Here is a 25,104-nt window from a genome sequence, read left to right as displayed (position 1 = left end):
TCGGCTCCCTGCCACGCTCCCACAGCCTCGGAGCCTTCTCAAGTGCCAGCTCCCGGCGCTGCCAGGGCGTTTGACACCGACCCTGCGAGGCAAAACGGCCGAAGCCCAACTTTAGGCTTTGTAACACTGGGATGAATCGCTTTCTGGTGTGTTTTCACAATTCTGGAAAGTTTAACCCACAGCCCAGCGCCGAGCGAGCATCTCCCTTTCCGCGCTCCTGCAGGAATCTGTTTTTCAGAGCCCTGCTGCTGCTGCTGCTGCTGCTAAAATCCCCCAAGGCAGCAAAAACGTGTGCGTGTGGGAGAGAGACAGGGAGAGGGGAGGAGGGAGAGCGCCGAAGTGGAGGTTCCCAGTACGAAAATAATGCCTTTTATTTTGAAGAAAATAATCAGCGCTGAGATCTGGCAACACGTGGGTTTCCCAAAGCCCTTGTGCAGAGACCGCGGCGGCGATAAGAGCCCGGGCCAGCCAAGCCGCCCGTCTCCCGTGGCCTCCCGGGCTGTGCTCCCTATCTCGCTCAGCCATCTCTGCCAGCTCACCCACCGAGGTGTCTGCGATTCCCCAGCAGCTCCGGAAAAGCCAAATCCCGGCTCCTGCCTGCCCTTCGCCCACGCTGAGCAAAACACAGACCCACCCCCGAGATTTTGGGGACCTGAACCACACCATCCTCCCTTCTGAAGCGAAGCAGCAAGGACCTGGGCTGGAGTGGAGCGCTGAGCTCTCGGCAGTGTTTGTAAACTGAAAAAAAAGGGAGTAAAACCTTTGCTTTAGGTCGCAGCGCTTTGTTGCTCTAATTCTGGTGTTTTGTTTTCACTGCGAGAAGTGGTCAAGAAGCCGAGCTGTTATTAGCTTACATTTCCAAATGAAAAGTTACTTTGAAGCAGAAGAATTAGAAAAGTGTTATTTTAGCAGTTTTGAGACCCGCTCCTCCTCCCTTCCCAAAGTGATTTCAGTTAGAAACACATACATCTCCAAACCAAACTTCCCATAAACATGTGTTTTTGAGAGATTAATACTCTTTCCACTGATAAAACCATTTAAATGGGATCCTGAGATTGGTTGTTTCAGGCTCTTGCTCATATCACAGCGAGCCTGCACCAAGCCGAGCCCAGACCTGCCACAGAGGAACACTTTTCTTCTCCATTAGAAAGGAATTCACTGTCCAGACTCCATCTTTTCTGGGCCCTGTCTAAGCATCATTATCTGGGTTCAATTGAAGTGTAATTGGCAACATGTTTTTCTAGGATTACACTTCATTATGAGCAGAGCAGGGGCCCCCAAACCCACTTCTCCTGTAATCGGATCCGTTCTCCAGCCTGTGCTCCTGGAGAGTCGTTTCCAACCGACCCCAGGGATCCCAGGGGGGATTGTGAGGGACATCTGAGCCACCCCAGATGGAGCAGGGACCCCTCATGGGATGGTTCAGTGGAGACAGCAGGGAAGGATTAAATGGGTTTAGCTGCGTGAGGGGAGCTGATTTTGGGGGTGTCACCCATGTCCCATGGGAGGGAGCAGCCAGATGGCCCCCACTGCAGGCAAGGGGTGCAGAAATGGGGGTTCTGCCCCTCCTGGCCTCTCACTGGGCATCTTTGCAGCCAATTCCCACGGCACAGTGACCCCGAGGGCAGAGCCACGAGCAGTGGGTGCCCAACCTCTGCCCAGAGCTGCTTCGCTCTTCCCTGGAGAGCTCCAGGCTTCGCCACAGCCAAGCCAGGGAATTATCAGAGGAAATCTCTCCCCAAGCCCTGAATTAACAGCACTGTCCCCGTGCTTGGGGCTGTTTCCCCTCTGCAATCACAGCAGGCATTGCTGCAACGCCTGTGGGACCCCTGTGGGACCCTCAGGGACTCAGGAGCTGCTGAGAGCTGTCCCCTGCTCCGGCTGGCTGTGCCTCTCCGTGGTGGGAACTGCTTCCAGAGGATGGGTGTCACGAGGACGGGGCTAAGCCATCCATCACACCCAGCACTAATTGGCTCCCCTGCTTCAGAGGCCAAGGAATAAGTGAGCTGCAAAGATTGATGTCCCTTCCCTGCAGCAGGAAAAACTCTCCGGGCCGGGGCTGAGGGTGGATCCCTGCCAGGGGTTGCCTAGGTTTGCCTGTGCCAGGCCTGTCGTGGGGGTGAAAGGCTCCAGACTGAGTGTCCCTGGAGGAGAAATGGTCAGCCCAGGCACCAACCCCCCTCCCAGGCTGGGACCACGCTGCTCCCTCCCCTCCCTGCCTTCCCAGCTCTGGGAAATGTCCCAGGAGAGCGGCCAGCTGTGAAAAGCTGCAGCAGCTGGAATGCGGGAGGGAGGGCAAGGCTTCTGGAAAGGCAGAGGCAGCCGGGGAGCAGGACTTATCTGTTACCTCCCCGTGAACTGACACCTCTGGTTTAACCCCGTGCATGCCTGGAATGCCCTGTCCTCACATCTTCAGTCAGCATCACCTCCCAGCCTCAGGTCCCACAGCTGTAATTTCCAAGGCAGAGGCCTCGCAGGGATGCTGGACAGGATTCCTGGCTGTGGACAGGCTGCCTCCCTCTGTGGCTGAGCAGATCCAGCAGGGGCAGGAGAAGCAGGCAGGGCTTTCAGGAGGTGATTTGGGATGAAAGCGTGGAGGGATGAATGCGCTATCACCTCGGTGCTCTGTCAGATCTGGAGCAGGGCCAGCAGAGGATTGTTTGCCGTGGCTCTGCTCCAAGCCAGAGGCACCACAATTGCAAACTCCCCCCCACTTCCCCGGCCCACGCAACGCCGAGCCCGCCCAGCCGACTGCTACGGGCAGGCCAGGGGAGGGAAAAACAACATTTTCCCACAAAGCCGTGGCCTCACCCTTCCCCAGGCAGGCACTGGGAGCTGGAATCCGGCGCTGCCCTCACCACCCTGGCAGGGCTGGCTGTGTCCTCACACCTATTGCCCCACGGCGGGTCTGGGAATGTGGCTCAGCCCTGCAATCCCATGGGATCCAGAGGCTGCACCTGCCGGGCTCTCAGCTGGGACAGCCTGCAGCTGCTGGTGTCCCCTTGGGTCTGTGCCACTCTGTGTCACTGGGGCAGTGGGGCTGAGGGACAGGATCACCATCCCGATGGTTTAGCATCACACACCACCAGTGGGTTGTGCCTCAGTTTCCCCACCCATAATGGCGCTGCTGCACTGGGCACTCACTTTACAGAGAAGCCAAAATGAGTGATAATTGATATTACACCAAACCTGCCCACAGATGGGGTCACTGCATGTCCAGGCACCCCCTGAGGTCAGGGCCACCCAGAGAGGGACTGAGGACTTGTGGCCACTGGACACTGGGCTGCTCCTCTCTGGTATTTTGTACCCAGAGAGGGTGGTGGGGACAAGGTGAGGGTGATGGGACACAGGTGAGGGTGATGGGGACAAGTGAGTGGTGAGATGGTGGGTGAGGACAAGGTGAGGGTGGTGGGGACATGGTGAGGATGGTGAAGACAAGGTGAGGATGATGAGGACAAGTGGTGAAGGTGGGTGGTGGGACAATAGTGATGGGAGTAATGGTGGACAAGTGAAGGTGTGGGGACAATGGTGAGGGTGATGGGGAAAAGATGAGGATGATGAGGACAAGGTGAAGGTGGTGGGGACAAAGTGAGGGTGATGGGGACAAGGTGAAGGTGGTGGGGACATGGTGAGGGTGGTGAGGACAAGGTGAGGGTGGTGGGGACAAGGTGAGGGTGGTGGGACACAGGTGAGCTGCTGTGGCACAGGATGGTCCCCATAACCACCCTGCAGCCCTGGTTCTCACTCTCAGGGTGGACGAGCCAGCCCTGGAGGTGCCAGCCCTGCTCCACCTCTGGAAAGCCTTGGATGGCCCTCGGGCTGCACTCCTGCTAGGAAACAAGAGGAGCTGGGATGGGAAAACCCATGGCTGGTGAGGCAAGGTCCTGGCCTTCCCCCGGGGCCAGTCCCCAGGGCTCCGGGGAACACAATGCCTTTGTTTGGGACTTGGCCTGTGCAAGGAGCCCTTCCCTCCCTGCTCAGCCCCAAAACGCCAACCCTTCAAAAGGCCTGTCCTCCCTCCCCTTCCCCCAGCAATGCTAATGTGCCAGGCCTCTTCTCATGAACCCTGGGAGAGATCGGGCTGGTAGACAGCTTCACCACTTGTTAAATGTGTGTTTAGCGATCTTGTGAGTAGACAAGAACAAATACAAACAAGCCGGGCTGGAGAGCCCCTGCCCCTCCGCCCTGCCTGGAACGCAGCAGCCCCAGAGCCTTTCTTCTCTAACCACTTCAAACTTTCATTTCTTCTGAAGCCACAACAAGGCACACTTTGTAAAGCAAATGAGTAAACAGCAACTTTCAGCTTAAAAGGAAAACAAGGGGGAGGGACTGTTTTTAATTACGGGATTTTAAAAAGGGCTTTATTCTGTTAATTGCTTTCTGTTGTAAAATGTTCTCCTGCGCGCAGCCCTGGTTCTAGCTGCGTCGCTGCTGGCCAGATGGCACTGCAGAGGCAGTGACAGCATGTGCCTGTGCTGCTTGGCTTCACAAGTGCCTTTAACATCCACAGACATCAGCCCCCTGGAAGCCACACGAGGCTCCGAGCCTTGCTCAGACGTGGCTGCTGCTTTGGCATCTCCAACCCCCATCACTCCCAAAGCACGGAAAAGCTTCTGCAGCTTCCAGGGCGAGCTCCCAAAAGGGGATAATTGGTGCTGATTGCCTCGGCTGCTGCAGTGTCGCCGATGTTCGTGCGAGGTGCTGAGCTCAGCCCGGTCCCACCCTCGGCGCGATGGAGCTGCGGGTCTGGCGTGCGTGGAGGCATCTGGGGCTCTCCGTGTGTGTGTGCAGATCGTGTCCTGGTGATCACAGCCAGCCTGGGAGACACCCCCAGAGCCCGGGGGAAACAGAGAGCCCAGGGGTGTGATGGTGCTCACAGGGGTCCCAGGATGAGGGAAGAGATGAGGAACTGGCTCCATGTTTCAGAAGGCTGATTTATTGTTTTATCATATATATTATATTAAAGCTATACTGAAAGAATAGAAGAAAGGAGAATAGAAGAAAGGATTTCATCAGAAGGCTGGCTAAGAATAGAAAAAGAAGGAATGATAACAAAGGCTTGTGGCTCAGACAGAGTCCGGACAGCTGGACAGAGATTGGCCATTAATTAGCAACAACCACATGAGACCAATCCCAGATGCACCTGTTGCATTCCACAGCAGCAGATAACCAATGTTTACATTTTGTTCCTGAGGCCTCTCAGCTTCTCAAGGGAAAAAATCCTAAGGAAAGGATTTTCCATAAACACGTCTGGGTCACAGGGGTGCACGGGAGGATCTGGAGCAGCAATGCCACCAGTGAGGTTGTCACTGTGCTGGGGACAGATGGCAAAGGGAAGGGACAGGGAGAGGTGGCAGCAGGAGACTCTTCTGCAATTGGATCAGCCCCAGGATGGGGAGAGTGAGGGAAGGAAATGGAGCAGGGATGCCCTGGGCTCCTGGCACATGGAGACACTAAAATCTCACTGCACCCTGGGTGCTGCAGGGGCTTCCACAAGGCCATGGATGCCTCAAAAGGGACCCAGGCAGTGAGGGGAGGATGGATAAGGTTTGCTCCCCATGTGGAGCTCACACTCCTCCCTCCCTTGCCGGCCTCCAGGAGGGAATGCACACACATGTCTGGGGAAACAGGGACAAGCCAGCAGGGGAAGGGATCATTCCTTGGCAATTCCAGCACAGAGGAGGGGAAATGCACATCCAGAGGGCTCCCAAAGCCACCACCACAGAGGCCCCAGGGTCAGGGATCACGCAGAGTTCAGGGCAGGGGTGAAGCTGCAGGCCTGGGGGCAGCTGCTCCCTCCGGCACTTCCAGCTCCTGGCTTTGCTCCTGGCATGGCCTCTCCCCACTCAGAGCGTCCCCCACCACCACACGCTGCTGTTTTCCACGCTGGTGCTTCCCACAGAGTCATTAAAGCTGCGAGAGACCCTTAAAATCGAGTTTAACCATTAACCCAGCACCGCCATGCTCTCCATTTAACCCTGTCCCCAAATGCCACATTTATGTTTTTGAATACTTCCAGGGATGGTGATGCCACCACCGCCCTGGGCAGCTCATTCCAGTGCCTGACCACCCTTTCAGTGAAGATATTTCTTTTTCTATTATCCAATCTAAACTTCCCCTGATGCTGTTTCCTCTCATCTTGTTGAGAGCAGAGCCTGATCCCTCTCCTGTCAGGGAGTTTTGCAGAGCCAGAGGGTCCCCCTGAGCCCCCTTTTCTCCCAGCTCCTCCTTATCCGATTTCTGCTCCACAGAGCTGCTTTGATCAGGAATTCTCCTCCTAAAAAACAAACTCAGAGGAGAGAGCAGTGGCAGCCAGAGGTGCCCAGAGCCCGCTGTGCCCATGGCACCAGGCAGCTTTTCCTGCCTTTTCCTGCGCCCACCACGGCAGGGTTCTGCTCCTGCCAGCAGCCAGCAGCTGCTGCTGAATGCTCACTTTCTCTAATTGAATAGCAGGAAGCTCAGCCTCGTTCCTTCGCCTCTCGGGCTGTCAGCTGGAACAATCGCCCACCTGTGGCACCACCCCGGGGATATAAATAAGGAACAAAACACAATCGCTTGTTGGAGGAATGGTTCCCAGCAGATCTGCAGATAGTGGGTGCCTGCATTGGGGAGAGGTGTCTGTGCCACGGCCGGACACACGGACAGACACACAGACAGCCCCAGAGAGCCTTCCATGGGCTGGAGGGGATGCACAGAGTGAGGACACGGGTGACAAACCCCAGCTCTCTGCCGTGTTGGAGTTATGTCCCAATATTGCCAGACAGAACGTGCCTGGGCTCGTCTGGCCCTTGCTGCTTGACCAAGGGTGGCAGCTGAGGTGGTTTCGCCCCACAGACACCTTTGGTTGGCTGGATGTGTGGTGGTTTCACCCCACAGACACCTTTGGTTGGCTGGATGTTGCAGCTGGACACTTGGGACAAGTCCAGGTGTGCAGGAGCTCAGGTTTACCTCTGGTGGAAAGGCTTTAGGCGATGGTGAAGGAAAAGAAGTCGGTTCTGCTGGAGGGTTTGGATCCAGAGCTTTATTCCTGGCCCACAGGAATAAACAGAACCCAGAACCGCGTGGTTGCAGTGTCTTTTAACCCCAGGGAGAGGGAAGGGGTAGGGATCCCACCAACCAGGTAGGAGGGGGGAAGTCTCAGGGGACAAGTGACACCTGGATGGCCCAATGTCCCCAGGGCTGAGAGGCATCTTTTGAACTTCCCAATCATGCACCCTTGCTGGCACACCGAGATTTACGGACAGCTTTTAGCAGGAGGCAAGGGGAAGGGAAGGGAGAGGGGACTGGCACACCTGGGAAAGGAACTGGGATAGCTGAAACAGGGTATTACATCACACTGCAACACAGTGCTCCCATCCCTGCCCAGCGGCCGCCCCGTGTCTCCAGGACAGAGCCCAGACTGTGCTGGCGGCTCCCTCCCTGCTTTTTTCCCGTTTTTCCGAGCGCTGCTGCGAAGCCAAGAGGCAGCGAGAGCTCCTTGCTGGAGCTGCGCCTCCCTCGCCGCCACCCAAGGCGCTTCCCCGGCACTCACAGCATCAGCTCACAGCATCATTTCACAGCATCATTTCACAGCATCAGCTCACAGCCGGGCCCTGCTCCCGCCGGGACGCTCCCGAGGCCGCGGCCGGCACAGCTGGGCTGGATCTGACAGCCCTGCACAGCTGGAGGGAGCCCAGCTGGGGATGGGGATGGAGGGAGGTGCAGTGGGAGCCTCCGGGAGGGCAGCGGGAGCCACCAGCGCGCACACGCTCGGGCCAGCGCTGCTGCCACAAGAGGAAATTATTAATTTGCTGGGAATAAAGTCGGCAGCGAGTCAAAAACCATCCTTCTCCCCATGTGGTGGAGGAAAGGCTCTCCCAGGCTCCCCTGGCAGCAGCCCTGGTGGGGTGTGGATGGGCTGGGAACCATCCCCAGGGTGGTGGGATGTGGATGGGCTGGGCACCGTGTCCCCATCCCGGGACGGAGCACAGCCAGGATTCACCCAGCCATGGCAGCTCTGCTCCCAGCATGGCACCTGTGCCACCCTAACTCCTGGTGCCATGCAGGGGACGTGTCCCCCTCCCTGATTTGTCCCCACCTCACAGCTCTTCCCTGTTTGTTTTCCCACTGCTGCCTCCCTCCAGCTCCCCGAGTGGAGCTGGGGTATTCAGGGCTCAGAGCCTGAATGAAGCCAGATCCCTGGACACATTCCTGTGGTTGCTGCTTTTTTTTTTTTCCTTTTTTTTTTCCCCTTTTTCTCTTTCTTCCCCCCTCCTCCTGCTCTCCCTCGCTTGGCACAAGCTAAAGGATTCAAAAGGAAGCCAGGCTTGGCAGACACGGGGGGAGGAGGGAGTGGGGAGATGAAAGAAGGCCTCTCTGCAGCTTTCCCTTCCAGTTCCCACACTCAGCCGGCGCAGAGAGCTCCTAATGATTCCCAGCCGCACCTGGAGGAGGAGGAGGAGGAGGAGGAGGAGGGCTGTTTGTGCAGCCAGCAGGACAAGCCCCCATCACCCCACCCCTGCCATGTGGGGTGGCCCCACAGCCCCACAGCCGGGTCATTCTGGGTGACAAAGTGCCTGATAAGGATGTGTGTCCCACGCCAAAATTGGCACTGAGGAAAAAAATCCCTGCATGCCCAGCTTGGTGGGCTTCAAGCACTGCCCCTCCCCACGGAGAGGGGTGGGTTGGGGACATTCTGGGGGCGCAAATTCCCGTTCACAGCCCCCAAACACGCACCTGAAGGGAAGGAGCACCAGGGGAAGGCGGGGATGCCATCAGGGCACCAAGGAAGGGACATCGGCCACCAGGTCACCTCTGGTGGCACTCGCAGCCCTCCACGCCCTCTCGTGGCACCCGCTCAGCACCACAACTGTCCCTGTCCCTGTCCCCATCCCTGGGGCAAAGGCATCCCCATCAGGATGGACCCGAATCCCAGCAATGTCCACTCGTGCTCCAATTCCCACCAAAAATCAGCACAGCTTCCCTCATCGTGCATTAGGAGCAGATTTTCCCTCATTTACCCTCCCTGGCATCCTCAGCTTCTCTGTGCAACCAATGCCAGGGCCTGACCACCCTCAGAGGGAAGGATTTATTCCCAATATCCAATTTAAATCGACATTTTTTCAGTTTAAACCCATTCTCCCTCACCCTATCACTCCACGCCCTTGCCCAAACCCCTCTCCAGCTCTGCTGCAGCCCCAGAGGGTCCCGAGACCCCCCTGCTCTGCTCTGCTCTGCTCCCAGGGGTGGTTATGGCACAGCCCCATCCCCAGCGCTGCCAGCAGCGCTTTGAATGCAGCCCCGGTAACGGAGCCGTCCCTGCAGGAATGGGACAGACAGATCTCCGTGGGCAGAGCTGGGAAAATGAAGCAGCTTTTTCCTAAAAGGGGATGTCCAGGCAGGGGAGCAGGGTGGGTTTGTGCTGTGGGTCCAAGATCTTTGCCCTCTGGCTCCAGCCCTCTCGGGTTTTAGTTGTTAATTGCTGCCCCCAGATGTGCAGGGTGTCTCTGCTTCGAGAGAGAGGAGTCTGGACTCTTCACTTTTCGGTCTCGAGGTTGTTTATTAATTCAGAAAGAAAATTTTTATAGATAAGATAAACAACAATAAAATATAAATAATAATAATATATAATTAAATAATAAATTATTGCTATTAATAATAAAGATGAATAGTGATTATTAATATATAAATAAATAGTAATATTAAATATTGAATAATAAATAATAAATAATAAAATAACATATAATTTTTGTTTCTATAAATATATTAAAATATAGTTTATTATTATATAATATATAATGTTTAATCTATAGTATATCATACTATATAAATATAATATGTATTATATATTAAATATATAAATATAAAATATAATATATATAATATTATATATATCATTTATATTTTTATAAATATATAATTTATTTTTGGATAAACAACAATTATAGATTAAATATATAAATATAAAATATAATATATATAATATTATATACATTATTTATATTTATATAAATATATAATTTATTTTTGGATAAACAACCCTGAGACCAAAAACTGAAGAACTCCGATTCATTCTTCAAAACAGAGACTTTTCACCTATCTCAGGGCTGAATTAACAGCAGAACTCACCAGAGAGCATCTCCAGAGGAGCTGGCCCAGCCCGGAGCTGCCTCTTGGAGGCTCCATCAGCGGTTCCACACCCGCCCCGTTGGGTCACGGCTCCCTCGGTGGCCCTGGCTGTGCTCAGAGGGGACCATTTTAGGCGCTGCTGACAGAGGTGTCAGCAAGCACGGCCAAAAATAGCAGTGTTGAAGGGACGAGATGGTCGGGCTGCTCAAACCCTGGCACGGCCCCAGTGGCGCTGATAGCCAGTGCCCTTTGCTTGTTCTCCTGCCTCCAGGTCCCCTTATCTGCCCCTCCAGCTCTGGGTGTTTCTGTCACCCTGTCACCAGCTCCCCTGCACTGACATTTTATCCTGCAGGCTCCTGCTCGGGGTTGTTGGTGCCTATTCTGCTTTCCAGGGAGGAGTAAAACTGCAGAGGAATTCCCAGCTGGGCCACAGGACAGGCCTGGATTTGTGTGACCAGGATCTGCAGGGGTTCCCCTGCACTCCAGAGCACTCCTGGGTTTCTGCTTTCCCTCCCTAAGGAGCTGGAATCATCCTCTGTTCATTCATCTGATTTGGATTCACCATCCTAGAAAGCGTTCCAGGCCAGGCTGGACAGGGCTTGGAGCACCCTGGGACAGTGGGAGGTGACACTGGATGATCTTTAAGTGGCACTGGATGATTTTTAAGTTCCCCTCCCAAACCAGTCTGGGATTCCACGATTCTGCCATGCTGATGGGGGAAACTGAGGCAGGGATGTGGCACAACTCCCCTGGTGCCCACAAAGGACCAGGAGAGCAGAGTCCAGGCTCTGCCCAACCTCCCTGCCACGCTCACCAGGGCTGTCCCACTCTCTCAACACACCCCACGAGTTTCTGGGGGTTAAATCCTGAATTTGTCACAAGCAGCAGCTCAGCTATTCAGGGTGGTGATTACCTCGGGAACATCTGTGCTGACAATTGCTGAGTGGCAGCATAATTCCCACCAGCTCTGCCTCCTCCTCCTCCTCCTCCTCGGGCTTCATTTCAAAGCACTGCAAAGCCCTGCCGTGCCTGATCAAGGGAAAAGCTTGGAAGACAGGCAGCAGAATCAAAACCTCAGGCTTGCAGCAAATCCCAAATCCACCTGCACAAAGCTCCCCCTGTCCCTCAGTGTCTCACATCCAAGAGCTTGGGGTTGTCCTTGCAGCAAATCCCAAATCCACCTGCACAAAGCTCCCCCTGTCCCTCAGTGTCTCACATCCAAGACCTTGGGGTTGTCCTTGCAGCTTTTGGCTCCCAGGGCTGGATGGACACACCTGGCTTTCCCTGGTGCATCATCTGTGCTGGAATTTGATTTATTTTTCTTTTTTTTCCCCCTCCAAGCATCTTGTGGAGGAGCACAGCAGGGTTGGGGATGGGTTTGGGGGAAGGCAGGAACATGCTGAGGGCCATCCATCCATCCATCCCTTAAATGAACCCCCAGAGCAGGGATGCTGCCCCAAGGCCCACGGACATTCCTTGGCCATATTTGGTGATGGATGGAGAATTTGCCGCTTCCCCTCGGCCCATCTGTTCCCCTGACTGGCAGGGAGGAGCTGCAGTGGATGGAGCCGGGGCTTCAGCAGCCATAAATCTCACAAATCTCCTCTGCTGAGCCTGTGCTGCCTCCCACCTGTTGGCTGGGAGAAGATCAAGCTGACAAAAGCCTCCTGCCAAGCTGTATTTTTATCCATCACGAGCCCAGGTGCCCCACAAAGGCTGCTCACGAAGCACAGGGAGGTGTTTGGATCACAGCACATCCCACCCCTGGAATCCCACAGCTCTCCAGCCCCAAACAGGAGCTTGAATCACATTTTCTGAATTCCCTTAAACCCCCAAAAACCCTTTTTCCTTCTGCCCCACCACCATAAAAAACCTGGGAGGTCCCAAGCAGGGAGCCAAACATTCATTGTGGGAGCAGGGCTGGGACCAACACGGTTTATTATGGAAAAACACCCCGAGGGATCCCATTTACATGGCAAAAAACCACCGGAGGGGTGGGACAATGCAGTGAAATCCACAGCAACAACACACAGCAGGAAAAAGTCCAGTTGTCAGCCAGGACAGCAGGAGAGGCAGAACCCTGTGGGAGAATGGGGGGGACCCCAGGGACACTCCCCAGCCCCAGGGAAGTGCACAAACAGCAAGTCCTTGTCTTCCGGTTGTAGGGATGGAGGAGGAAAAATAAAAATAAAAATAAAAAAAACAGAGGAAGCCACGTGGATAAAAGCAAAAGGGGCAGCCGTGGTGGGAATGGAAAATCCTCCCTGCTTGGGGGGGATGTGGGGAGGTCTGGCTCACCTGGGACCCATTTCTGAGCCCCACACCTCCCAAGGAGCCCCCAAACTGCCCTGGCAGCACAGGAACCCAAAGCAGGATCACTAAAACCCTGTCCCCAGCTTCTTGTGCACCTCAGGGAGGATTTGGGGAGGTCTGGCTCATCTGGGGATCATTTCTGAGCCCCACATCCCCCAGGGAACCCCTAAACTGCCCTGGCAGCACAAGAACCCAAAGCAGGGTCACTAAAAGCCTGTCCCCAGCTTCTTGTGCACCTCAGGGAGGATTTGGGGAGGTCTCTGCTCACCTGGGTCCCATTTCCTGAGCCCCACACCTCCTAAGAAGCCCCCAAACTGCCCTGGCAGCACAGGAACCCAAAGCAGGATCACTAAAACCCTGTCCCCAGCTTCTTGTGCACCTCAGGGAGGATTTGGGGAGGTCTGGCTCACCTGGGGACCATTTCTGAGCCCCACATCCCCCAGGGAACCCCTAAACTGCCCTGGCAGCAGCAGAACCTAAAGCAGGATCACTAAAAGCTGTCCCCAGCTTGTACCCACTTCAGGGCAGCAGGAATCTGCTCAAATCCAGCGTTCTACCCCAAAATCACAACCCAGTGCTTCCCTGGGCATCCATCTCCTCCTGGCAGCAGCAGCATCACCTCTGGACCATCCCACGGACACATCCCCCTGTCCCCAGCCCCTCTGGCACCCTGCCCTGCTCCCATTCCTTCTGCAACATCCTCTCCCCTGCACCAGCTGGGCTTGGCTGGCCTTCCACCATCTTCAGGAAACACCTTGGAAATGTTTACTGGCTGGGCTCCCCCTCCCAGCTGCCAGCAAGGCCTCCAGGATCCAGCTCAGATCCCAAAATCCTGGGTTCACATTAAAAAAGACAAGACCTCTCCATAAACCTGAGTGCTGGAGGATGTGACACTCAGAAACTCCTTTCTCCCAAGATTTTTCGTTTGTTTGTTTGGATTTCAGACCTTCCCCCGAGGTGTTTGTCACCCAGATGTGACAGCTAACAGCCTGCCAAAGGATTTTTTTTTGTATGGGGGGGAAAAAGTGCAATTTGCTTTTCACTGCTAGAGCAGGATTTAGTGCAATGAGAAAAATCTCCCACTGAAGGCATCACCAGCTTGGTTATTTACATATTCCTCAAAAGGGTGATAACTCCAGCTCCAGCCTCACTGTCTGAGCTGAAACTTCCCTGGAAAGAGCCAGACACACAACAATTTCAGCCCATGTTATTTGTAAAAAACTGGGTAATAATACTGAGCACCCTTCCTGCTCAGCCATGGGATGTCGTGCAAAAAAAAAAAAAAGCCAAAAAAAAAAATAGAGGAAAAGAAAAACCCACGAGGAAAAAAAAAAATCTTTAAATTTTCCTTCCTTTCCTCCTTTGGGACAACAGGGCTTTGAGCAGAAATGTCAGTGTGATTTTCACACCACTTTCTCTCCCATTGATTTCCCATCCTGTTTTTTAATCAGAGATTTGGTTCTCTCACAGCATCGCTAACAGAGGTGCCTATTTTAGGAAACACCAGAGGTTTTAAGAAGCTGAGGAGAAAAAGATTATCAACTCATATGGGCTCAGCCTGGAAAGGGAGGGAAAAAATCCTTTAATTGAAATCCCCAGGCTGAAATTCTGTGCAGATTTACCTAAATGGACTTCAAATGATGTCCCTAATATATCAAGGCCTGCTTTTAACTTAATTCAAGCCCTGGGCATGCGTCTGCAGCCCTTGCACAAGCTGGGCTCTGGATGCTCACTGAGATTATTAGTTTTAAGTGCTAAATCATGCAAGTGTGAAACCCAAATATAAAAACCTGGGCCAGCAATACACCAGCCCAAAGCTCCAAGCAAGAAACAGGATTTTTTTTTTTAGTATGTTAAGTATTTGTTTCTATTTTTCCAAATTTAAGCTGGCAAAATCTTGGTGAAAGGACAGATATTGAGTATTTTCTGGTTGGGGAGCAGCAGCTGGGGCTGTGAAGGAACACTATCACAGTTTAATTCCAGTTCAAAGGGATAAAATTTTGTTTCAAAGCTGCTTGGAAGGCTTCTGAGTGCTCCCAATTTTCCAGCTCAGCCTAAACATTTGCTTGGGAAAGCCAGAAGGCTTTGGGAGTCACTGGTGGTTTTCAATAAATAGGTTAAAATAAATAGGTTAAACCTGCCTGGCACAAAGATTCCACACAAGGCAGACCCATCCTCGAGGGGTTTTTGCCCGAAGCAAGTGCAGAGTGCACAGATAAACTGGGAAAACATCTCCTGGCACAGAGGAGCCCCCAGCCCCACGAGGAGGAGCAGCAGCAAACAGAGGCACCAAGGACATTTCCCTCCTCTCTGGGGAAAATGAGCCCCCATTCCCAGAACAAACACCCCCTGCACGAGCAGGGAGCCTGGCTCACGGGATGAGGTCCTTGCTGGGCTTTGGGGGATCCCCCCCAACCCCACTATTTGCTGTTTGGGGTCTGCTGCTTGTCCTGCGCCGGCCGCTTGTGTTTCTGCGCCACGCCGTAGGGAACGTGGGCGGCCACGGCGCCCATCTCCTGCGCCCCCTCCACGTGGAACATCTGGTCATCGAAGAAGATGTGGGGCCTGATCTTCCTGAGCAGAGGGCCCTTGGGAGCCCCCGCCAGGAACAGAGCCTCGTCCGTCTCCAGGCCCCAGCTGCGCAGAGTCTTTAGGGCGCGGGCGCCCGAGCTGGCCGCGCTGCGCGCCGTCACCAGGTACGTGCGGATGGGGCACTCCAGCCTCAGCCCCTTGGAGTAGAACTTCTTCTGCAGCTTGCCCAGCGCCTCCAGGAAGCCCTTCAAGGGGCCCTGAGGGAGTAAGGAATCTTCTGTCAGCTTTTCAGTCACCAGGTTCCCCCAAAAAATGACCCCAAAACCATCCCCTGTGCCACCATCCAGTGTCGCAGACATCTTTTATGGAAAATCCTTTCCTTAGCATTTTCCCTCCTAAGAAGCTGAGAGGACTCAGGAACAAAATATAAACAATCATTATCTGCTGCTGTGGAATGCAACAGGTGGATCTGTGATTGGCCCATGTTGGTTGTTTCTAATTAATGGCCAATCATAGTGAGCTGGCTCGGACAGAGTCTGAGACACAAACCTTTGTTATCATTCTTTCCTCTTCTATTCTTAGCTAGCCTTCTGAAAAAATCCTTCTTTCTATTTTTTTAGTATAGTTTTAACAAAATATATATCATAAAATAATAAATCAAGCCTTCTGAAACATGGAGTCAGATCCTCATCTTATCCTCAGTGAACACAGTCACAACCTCACACCCCACTGTGGCTTGATCCCAGAGTTTGGAGCATCCCATGAGGGCTGCCTCACTCCCAGAGCCTTTTCCAGCCCTCAGCCCAGCTCTACCTGTGCCAGGGGTTTGTTCTCGTGGGCCTTTTCGTGCTCAAAGAACATGTCCAGGCCGTGAGCCTTCACGATCTGCTCCGACTCATCCGAGAAGAGCACGGCGTCCCCGTCGAACGCCACCCTCAGCTGCTTCTCCGACACCTCCAGGTCCCTGCTGGGGCTGAAGATGGTGGCTGCAGCAATCCCTGAGGGTGAGGCAGGAGGTGGCAGTTATCCAAGGATCCGTCCTCGTGGCTCAGCCACCAGGAGCAGAGCAAAACACGACGGGCCGGGAGCAAAGCGCCGCGAGGAAACGCGAGCGGGAGCACCTGCAGCTCGGCCCCGAGAGCTTCCACAGCAAGAACAAACCCCCAGATGACAAATCACGCTTTGCATACAAGAATTAAGGAGCAAAACCACCGCCTTTGCCTCGGGAGAGCTGTGGAGCTGGAGGAAAGGCTCATTTCTATGGAAACTGGAGGCTCTTTGGAGTGTCAGCGATGTGGGGCAAGGCAAACTTTAAGTGCACGTTGGATTAGGGACATGGAAATTGGAGTTATCCTTCCTGGGATCAACCCCCTGAGGGCTCCAGGCTCCCCCCACTGCCCTTCCCCTGAGCTGGACCCCAGACTCACCCTCTTCAATGGCCCCACTCACTTTCTCTGCATCAGAGGAGAGGTAGAGGTTGGTGTGATAGGCCTTGAGGTAACAGATGGGGCTGTTCCCTCCCGTCATGCAGAACCTCTCGATGAACAGATCTGGGGGCAAGAGGGACCCCAAGGTGAGCCTGGCTGCCCCCCAAACCCAGCCTTGGTACTGGAAGTTAATTTTGGTTCTGCTGCCCAACAGCAGGGCCAGCACCCAGAGCTCCTCCCCACCAGCCAACACCCAGAAAACCCAGGAAAAATATAAAAACTGGGAGAAAGCATCTCCTTTTCTTGGTGCCCAGCAATGCCACCACCCAAAAGCCACCAAGGCCAGCTGTGTCCCCATCTCACCGTAGTGGTTGATGCTGTTGATCAAGCGAACCCCAACCTGGGCGTGGTTGTTGGTCATGAGGACGATGTCGAAGAGCTCCTCGCTGTCGGGGTAGAGCTCACGGAGCTGAGCATTCACTGCCTCCAGAGCCTGCAGCACCACGGGGAGAGGGGCTGGGTGTCAGCCAGGCCCCCCCAGGCACGGCCCCGACCCCCTTCCCAGCCAGCAAAACACTCCTGGTCACCAAATCCACACATCTGGCCAGCCCCAGGTGTGGTCCTCACCCCTTTCCATCAACAAAACACTCCTGGTCACCAAATCCACACATCTGGCCAGCCCCAGGTGTGGTCCTCACCCCTTCCCTTCAACAAAACGCTCCTGGCCACCAAAATCCTCACCTCAACTACACCCCGAGCCAAGCTGACATCAGCTGGGAAAAAATAGATTCATTTTAAGGGTGGGGGGAAAATTCCACCTAGCTACTCCTCTGTTTTTAAACACAAAAGGTTTGGAGTTATTAAACGAGGATAAATTAGCTCCAAGCTAAAGACAAGTGTTTTCCAAGCAATCAGAAACAACTCTTGCCCCACGGAGCTGATTAATCTATTTATTTGGAACGGGCTCCAGCACCCAAAACTGCACTGCTACAGGAGTTAGAAAATAATTTTTAAGTTTGAAATGCCTCATTTCAACACGTCAGAATTAGAAATTGGCCGACTCGGGAGCAAGGCTAAACTCAGCCAACTTACAAGAATAAATAAATTGCAATAATAATCATAATTACCAAAAAAAAAAAAAAAAGAAAAAGACCATTCCCTAAAGGGAAACTTTAAATGTGATCCAAGGAGATGATTTGTTCAATTCTTGGGCTCAGGATGGAAAATTCAGGCCTGGAAACAGCACACTTGCTGGGAGGTTTGTCTGCCCTGTGTTTGCTAGTGTCCATCCTGGCCTCATATGAGCTCTGCCCCTTCCCCAGAATTTCTGGGGAGCTGTGGCTGCTCACCTTGACGAAGGGGAAGGCAGCCCCGGGGAGGAAGGGCTCGTTCTCGTGGTCCAGCTGGTATTTCACATAGGCCTCGACGCCCTGCTCCGTGTAGATCTTCTGCTCCTCCTCCATGCGGAACAGCGCCCGCGAGGACACGGCGATGGTGATGGCGTTCTCAGGTTTGGGCTGTGGGCACAGGGACAAATCAGGGAGGGACAAATCAGAGAGGCAGCCCCCAGGTGGATCTCCCAGCCATGAAAGGCCACGAGGTGGGTGACACCTCTGAAATTTTTTGGAGAGGGACAGAGCGGCCGCATCCCAGCGCTTCAACAGATGAAGCCCTGTGTCACAGACATCTTTTATGAAAAATCCTTTCCTAAGGGTTTTTCCTCCTGAGAAGCTGAGAGGCCCCAGGAACAAAATGCAAACAATGATTATCTGCTGCTGTGGAATGCAACAGGTGCATCTGGGATTGGTCTCATGTGGTTGTTTCTAATTAATGGCTAATCACAGTGAGATGGCTCAGATAGAGAGTCTGAGCCACAAGCCTTTGTTATCATTCTTTCCTATTCTATTCTTAGCCAGCCTTCTGATGAAATCCTTTCTTCTATTCTTTTAGTATGGTTTTAATATAATATATATCATAAAATAATAAATCAAGCCTTCTGAAACACGGAGTCAGATCCTCATCTCTTCCCTCATCCTCAGACCCCTGCAAACACGGTCACAAAACCCTGGTGCTCCATCCCCACACATCTGGGACGCCTCAGATCCCCCTGCCGAGCCCTCCCGCTGCAAGCAGGCTCCCAGCCCCCGTGCAGAGCCCAGGAGGAGCTGCTGAGGGCCGTGCAGATGGAATTTGTGTGGCTTTTCCCAGCCCCCAGGCAGGAGCGGGGCGCGCTCTGCGGCTGAGCCAGATCCGCGTCCCGTGACGCCGTCCAGATGTGACAAACAGCCCGTGCCAGCTCAGCTCCTCCAAGCACTTGATACAGCTATTGTGGGTGGGAACATGACAAACAGGTGGTGCGAGCAACGATTTATGAGTCATTATTATTGATGTTTGTGGGCTCCAACCAAAACCCAAATCCAAAACCTCCTCCAGCTGAAGCCATGGAGGCGCCTCCAGAGGGACGTGGCAGGGACAGAGGGGACAGAGGGAAAGTCAAGCTCATCTTGACCCTCACCCATCCTCCCTCTCTGCCCTGTTAATCCCCATCACTCACTTGCAAGCACAAAAATAAGTTAATTACTAATTACAGTGAGAAATCCTGCCTGCCAGGACAGCAAATCCTACAGAGGGACAGTGGCACAGGGAGTCCTGTCCCCTATAGGGGTGTCCAGCGAGCAGGACAGGGCTTGGGGGGCTCTCTGAGCAATCCTGGCTTGTGAGCACTGCAGGAACACCTCACCCCTGCTCCTGTGTGCCTTCCAGGATCCTCTGTGCCATGAGTAATCCTCTGGCAATGCCGTTTGCTCAGGGTGGAGGGTGCCTCCTCCAGGGGCTCCAAAGTTCAAGCTCCCACCCTGCCCGGGGCTGAACTTTGCCAGGGCCAGGGTGCCCCATCCACACTGGGCTGGCTCTGCCCCCAGCCCCACCCAGGAATGAGTCAGTGGGAGCCTCCAGGACATTCCCAGCACCAGATCCATCCCAGGCACCTCTCCAGAGGCTGCATCCACTCCCAAAATCCCCAAAATCCCCCAAATCCCCAGCAAAGCGATTAAACAGCGGGCATTAGGACGAGACCCAGATTAGCTGGGGCTGAGAAGATCAGTGTGGGCACAGGGATCCCTCTCCCACAGCATTTTCAGGCAATCAGATCCCTTTTGGAAGTGACTCTTTTAGGAAAGCAGGGGAACAGCCCCCCGGGATAGGCAGGACCTGACCCATGACACCAGCACTGAACCACAGCCAGGTCCCCAAGGAGTGTCAGCTATTAACTGGTCACAGGCCAAGCCTTGGCACTTCAGCTCATTAATTAATAACCCTGGCGTCATGGGCCATTTATCAGCTGAAAATATTAATAACTCTGAAAGGTCTTGGGACATCCGGCCATTAGCTGGAGTCCTGCTGCTCCGGAGTCCCTGCAGTGCTGGGTGGGCAGGAAATCTTCCAGGTGTGTTTGCTCCCTGATCCTGCACCGGGGTCAGCCCTGCAGGGAGATTCCCAGGACAGAAAACAGCTCAGCAGCCCAGATGTAACAGCACTGAGGTGTGTCCAGGGGGGTGAGAAGGATATTTGGGGTCACAATCCAAGCTTGGGGTGCCCAGAGGGAATTTCCATCTCCCTCTCTCCTCAACACACACCTTGCACAACAGCCCTGGCTGCTCAAGGTGCCTTCCCCACCCTCGAAAGGCACCAGCCCTCGGGGAGGTTCATTGAAGAGGCAATAAACACAGCAATAAAAATAACCCCGAGCTCCAGGCGTGGGCAGCTGGAGCCCCAGAGGGCGGGCAGCTCTGGGAATGGGATCCTGCCAAGGAAGATTTGCACCTTGTGCAGCACCCGGGGCAGGAAAAGTCTCACCCGGGTGTGCAAAGGCAGCTCCCAGCCCTGCTGTTCCCTGGGAAATGCTGACATTTGGGAAAACGAGGCGATTCTGCACTGCAAGGAGGGAATCTGCATTTTGACATTTCTTTGAAGTGGATTTCGTTTGGAAGCGTTCCCTCCTCAAGGTTGTTTGGATGCCTCTCCGTCCCCATTAGTGCTGCAGATGGTCACTGCAACGCTCCAAAATGAGCTTTAAAAAGCCTCAGGAACCACAGCACCTCAAATCCTCCCTCTGAGTGCTGCTAACAACCCACCCAACCCCACTTTTCCCAGAAATCGAGATGTTTCAAGGCAAATATTCTTTCTTTTGTAACATGAAATGTGTGCGTGGGAGGGGGTGGGTTTGGTCCCACAGCCCCCATCCCACCACAGCCTCCTCCTCTGCCCTGCAGGGCTTTGGGCTGAATCACAAACTCTGTTTTTCCCTCAAAGCATCATCCAAGGCCAGCCAAGGTCGGTGAAAGCTCATCCAACACCAGTCCAGGCTCTGCTCAGCTGAATCCAACTGAATTTGGGGATTTGTGGTGAGCTCCTCTTCCTCTCCATGGGAAGGTCAGATCCAGCCCCCTCCTGAACCTCGAGCAATAAATTAATGATGGGTTTAATTGTGAACAGGGTGTGAGGAAGGTCCCATCCCAACCCTGGGTCCATCCTTAGGGTCAGCCAAACAGGAGGGACAACCAGAGGAACATCAGCCACTGGCACAGCTCCAGGAGCTCCACAAGGCCCAAACCCCACCTGAGAAGTGCAAAAATACCTTTCCAGCAGGCTCCAGCTCCACTGAGCGCAAACCCCAGCCCGACCCCCCCAGTTTTGGGGTGAAGGTGTGTTTCAGGAGGGACTGGGAACAGCCCAATTTTCTGCCTGCAGATCCAACAGCTGGCAGCCTTTAAATCGCTGCTCTAATCACTAAATCCCCAGCAGCCCCCCGGGATTAGAGGCACACATTTGGAAATCCCAGAGGCTCCCAGGATGTGCAGAGGGAGTGTGTCATCCCACCCAGGAGAGCCAGAGGTGCCCTCAGTGCCACCCAACCACTGCCACATCTGGAGGAGCCCATTCTGCACCCCTGGATCCTTTTGGCTGCACCCAACTCCATCCTAAAATCCTGCAGGAATTCTGGGCACTTCCCTGGATGCTGCAGAACACCAAATCCTCGTGATTAATTCAATATTCAGAAGATTTTTGGTCATGGAAAGGGAAGAGGAAGGGTTTGCTCCACGGTTAAGCATTTTCCCCACTCCAGCATCCCAAAAATCACACAAGGGTGAGAGGGATGGGTCCCAAAGGGTGCCCAGGGGAAGGGAGCCAGCAGAACAGCAGCTCCCACTGTCACCAGAGAGGCTGGGGACATTTCCAGCATTGCTGAAGGGTGACAGGTCCCATTGCTGACCTCCCTGGCAGGAGCCAGCCTGCGGGAAGAGCTGAGACCACTGCAGAGCAGGAACACCCCATGCACCCACTGCCCAGCCAGGAATGGCTCCCCAAAATCACCTTTTTTTGATCACCTCACTGCTCTCTGCTGCTCCTGTGGGGCCAGGGGGACAGACAGACAGACAGACAGACAGACAACACAAACTCCATTTCCTGAAGGAGCCCCGGGCACCGCCAGCCCCCTGCTCGGGGATCAGATTAAAGTTCAGGCTGGTTTGGAGATTTCCAAGAACATTATTTATACTGCAGGAAAGCGCCCTGCAGCTGTCCATCAGGGGCTGGCAGCTGTGGGAGGGCAGCTGAGCTGTGCCCATCGCCCAGAGGAGAGGGGCACAGAGCCTGGCATCACCCCCAGGGCATGGTGGCACAGCTGAGCTGGCTGCCCACAGCCACAGAGCACCCAGGAGAGGCTGGCACAGCTCCTGGCATCACCCCCAGCCCCACAGAGCATGGTGGCACAGCCACAGGGCACCCAGGAAAGGCTGGCACAGAGCCTGGCATCACCCCCAGCCCCACAGGGCATGGTGGCACAGCCACAGGGCACCCAGGAAAGGCTGGCACAGAGCCTGGCATCACCCCCAGCCCCACAGGGCACAGCCCAGCTGCAGGATGTGAGCACTCAGATCTCGGTTTGCAAAACACATGGCTGCCCCCGGTGCCTCAGTTTCCCCTGGCTGCATGGAGAGGAAGAGGAGGAGCCTGGGCTGGCATCCATGGGCAAAGCAGGGCATGAAAGACAAGGAGCTGCATCCTGCCACCATGCCAGGCTGTGCCTCTGCTCTGGGAGGGCACAGGCGGCAGCAAGGTGAGCTGGCACAGGGGCCAGGAACGGGGGTGAGGGAAGGGAAGGCACGAGGGGTGCCCCAAGTGAGGGTTTGGAGGTGTCCCCTCGTGGGGAGCTCACACCCAGAGCTTTGCCACGGAAGGTGCCACCACGGAAGGTGCCACCAAGGAGGTGCCAGCTGCCACCGAGGCCAGCACCTCTGCCAGACCCCAGTTTGGGGGGTTTTGGGGGTCCCAGGGCCCCGAGGGTGGCCGTGGCTGTGTCTGGGGGGGCTCAGAGGCTGCAGGGACAGGCGGGCACAGCCCCCAGCCCCATTATCCCGCTGCCATTCCGGGACTCAGCCACACTCCCTGGCACTCCCGTGGTTCAAACAGGCTCAGCCCTCGTTAGATAACACAGGCTGTCCCTCTGATCTCCGGGGGCAGCGAGACCCCTGTGCCACCCCCTGGCTGTCCCCAGCTCTGTCAGTGCCACCCTCCTGTCCCTGGCAGCGCCTCCCGCCTTGGCACAGGGCACAGGCGGCTCATGGGGCACCGGGCCACCCTGCAAGGACAGCCTGGCCCAGGAGGGAGCCAGGAGAGCCTGCGGGAACCCAGGGGGATCCAGAGAGACCCCAACAACCGAGGGATGCCATGGAGGAGTGGGAGCACCTGGAGAGAGAGAGGGGCATCGCCAAGGAGCTGGATGGACACAGGGGGTCAGAGAAACACCAGAGACACCATGGGGACCCCACAGAGCCTGGAGGAGATGGGGGACATGGAGAGACTCAAGGGGACCCCAAAACTCGTGGGGGAAACGAGGCACCGGGAGGGACCCCAGAAAACCTGGAGGAGATTGGGCACTGGGAGGGATCCTGGAGGAGATGGGGAATATGGAGAGACTCAAGGGGACCCCAAAACTCGCAGGGGAAATGGAGCACCAGGAGGGACCCCAGAGATCCTGGAGGATCTGGGGAACACGGAGAGACTCAGGGGAGCCCCAAAAGAGGCGGGGAAAATGAGGAACCGGGAGGGATCCTGGAGGAGATGGGGAACATGGAGACGCTCAAGGGGACCCCAAAACGCGTTTAGGAAATGAGGAACCAGGAGGGACCCAGAAATCCTGGGGGAAACGGGGCACCGGGAGGGTCCCTGGAGGAGATGGGGCACCCACAGCCACCCGAGGAGGTTCCATGGGGGGACCCAGGGAAGATGAGAACCCGCAGGAGCTGGGACACCTGGAGGAGACACCGGCAGGGGATGGGGCAGCCGGGGCGAGGGGGCTCTCACCGATTTGGGTTTCTTCTTGGGGGCCAGGTTGTCGTAGAAAGCCTTGGCTTCATCCCACGGCCGGCCCGGCGCCCCGGCGGGGCCCGGCGGCTCCATGGCCCGGCGGCTCCGGTGGCACCGGCGGTCCCGCTCCGTGCGCGTCCCCGCGGCTCCGGTGGCTCCGCTCCGTGCGCGGCCCCGCTCGGCGCGTCCCGGCAGCTCCCGGAGCCGGGGCCGGCGAGGCGGAACGCGCTTTATATGGCATCCCATGAAGCTCCGGGCTCTCCGTGCACCGGGACACGCATTAACCTATTCGGCACCGAGCGCTGCTCGCCGCCGCCCGGTGATACCGGGGAATTGACGGGGAGCGCCCGCTCCGGGACACAGAACGGCCGGGAGCGAGGGGAAGGGGATGGGGACAAAGGTGGCATCAGCAGGACACGGTGGGGCAGCGCTGGGGACACCGCTCGGTGCCTGGCTCGCTGCTCCTGCTGTCCCCAAGGGCGGGTGTGGGGCTGGGACATCCCTGGGAGCACAGGGAGGACACTCAGGGAGGGTGGAGCAGCCAGGAGGGGACAGAGAGGTGGTGGGACCCCGCTCGGTGCCACGGTGAGCTGTGGTGGTGGGACCCCGCTCGGTGCCACGGTGAGCTGTGCCATTCTCTGCTTCACGGAATGAGTGCCGGTGTTAATGAAGGCTCTCCCCTCCCGGCAGCGCTGCTGGGAGCGGCCACGGAGCTGCACAATTCTAAAAATCCCACCACAACCAGCAGAACGCCAGAAGCCCTTGGGGAGCAGGGGATGCATCCCAGAAACCAAAACCCAAAAGCCAGGAAGGGGCAAGGGATGGAGATGTCACCTGAGGGGAGGTCACAGGACAGGGTTTTACCCAAATCCCTGCGCTCCAGCTAAAGAAAAACCCTCCCTACAGAGAACAGCCCCATGAGACCAACCCAGCACCGAGGTGCAGGCGAGGAGAGCAGAGCCAGCTGTGTGCTGGTGAGCAGGGCTGGCACCAGCAATCCCAAACCCTTTGGGAATTCACCATTTCAGCCTCACAGATTTCCTTTCTCCAGGGTTTTTTTTTTTGCAGCTCCCTGCTGGGGAACACCTGAGCTTCCTTCGGGGTGGAATGAGGGATCCTGGAGGGCTCCGGGATCACCAGGTTATTCCTGGAGTTGTCTCCGGAGCTTTTGAGTTGCTGCCCTTTCAGGCAGAGCCCTGGCACGTCCCCAGCTCCTGCAGGGTGGGAGAAGCTGCCCTGTTCCCTCTTCCCCAGCACTGCTGAGCTGCAGACTCACACGTGCTCCTGGAAAGCACAAGTGCAGAGCTCTGCCATCAGCAACTCTCCTAAAAATAAATCCCTGCCGTGCTTTTGGCAT

The 25,104-nt window shown here is 55.2% G+C and overlaps 1 protein-coding gene across 2 annotated transcripts; it reads right to left on the bottom strand.

Moving 5' to 3' along the window:
• Window positions 1–12,028: 12,028 nt before the first annotated feature.
• On the bottom strand, window positions 12,029–23,942 carry NT5C1A (5'-nucleotidase, cytosolic IA). Of its 2 annotated transcripts, XM_064731690.1 has the most exons (7): window positions 23,904–23,919; window positions 23,745–23,860; window positions 17,729–17,896; window positions 16,743–16,872; window positions 16,380–16,502; window positions 15,766–15,950; window positions 12,029–15,209 (listed from the first exon to the last, which is right to left on the bottom strand). In XM_064731690.1, the coding sequence occupies exons 2-7, from the start codon at window positions 23,838–23,840 to the stop codon at window positions 14,841–14,843; spliced, it is 1,071 nt and encodes a 356-aa protein (XP_064587760.1). In that variant the 5' UTR covers window positions 23,841–23,860; window positions 23,904–23,919; the 3' UTR covers window positions 12,029–14,840. The 2 variants fall into 2 exon arrangements, with proteins under 2 accessions (XP_064587760.1, XP_064587759.1); XM_064731689.1 differs by having other exon boundaries at window positions 23,745–23,942.
• Window positions 23,943–25,104: the final 1,162 nt, after the last annotated feature.

This window comes from Zonotrichia leucophrys, chromosome 23 (assembly GCF_028769735.1).
Source record: "Zonotrichia leucophrys gambelii isolate GWCS_2022_RI chromosome 23, RI_Zleu_2.0, whole genome shotgun sequence".
In the NCBI taxonomy this organism is placed as follows: Eukaryota; Metazoa; Chordata; class Aves; order Passeriformes; family Passerellidae; genus Zonotrichia; species Zonotrichia leucophrys.
The sequence above is the reverse complement of the archived record's forward strand: the minus strand, read 5'-3'. Positions and strand labels throughout refer to the sequence as shown.

Excerpts from the sequence above, each read along its gene's own strand:
- NT5C1A (XM_064731689.1), bottom strand. The coding sequence starts at position 23,840 with ATGGAGCCGCCGGGCCCCGCCGGGGCGCCGGGCCGGCCGTGGGATGAA. Across the intron at positions 16,873-17,728 it reads CTGCCTTCCCCTTCGTCAAG|GCTCTGGAGGCAGTGAATGC; the intron begins GTGAGCAGCCAC and ends GTGGTGCTGCAG. Across the intron at positions 15,210-15,765 it reads AGAACAAACCCCTGGCACAG|GGCCCCTTGAAGGGCTTCCT; the intron begins GTAGAGCTGGGC and ends TTACTCCCTCAG.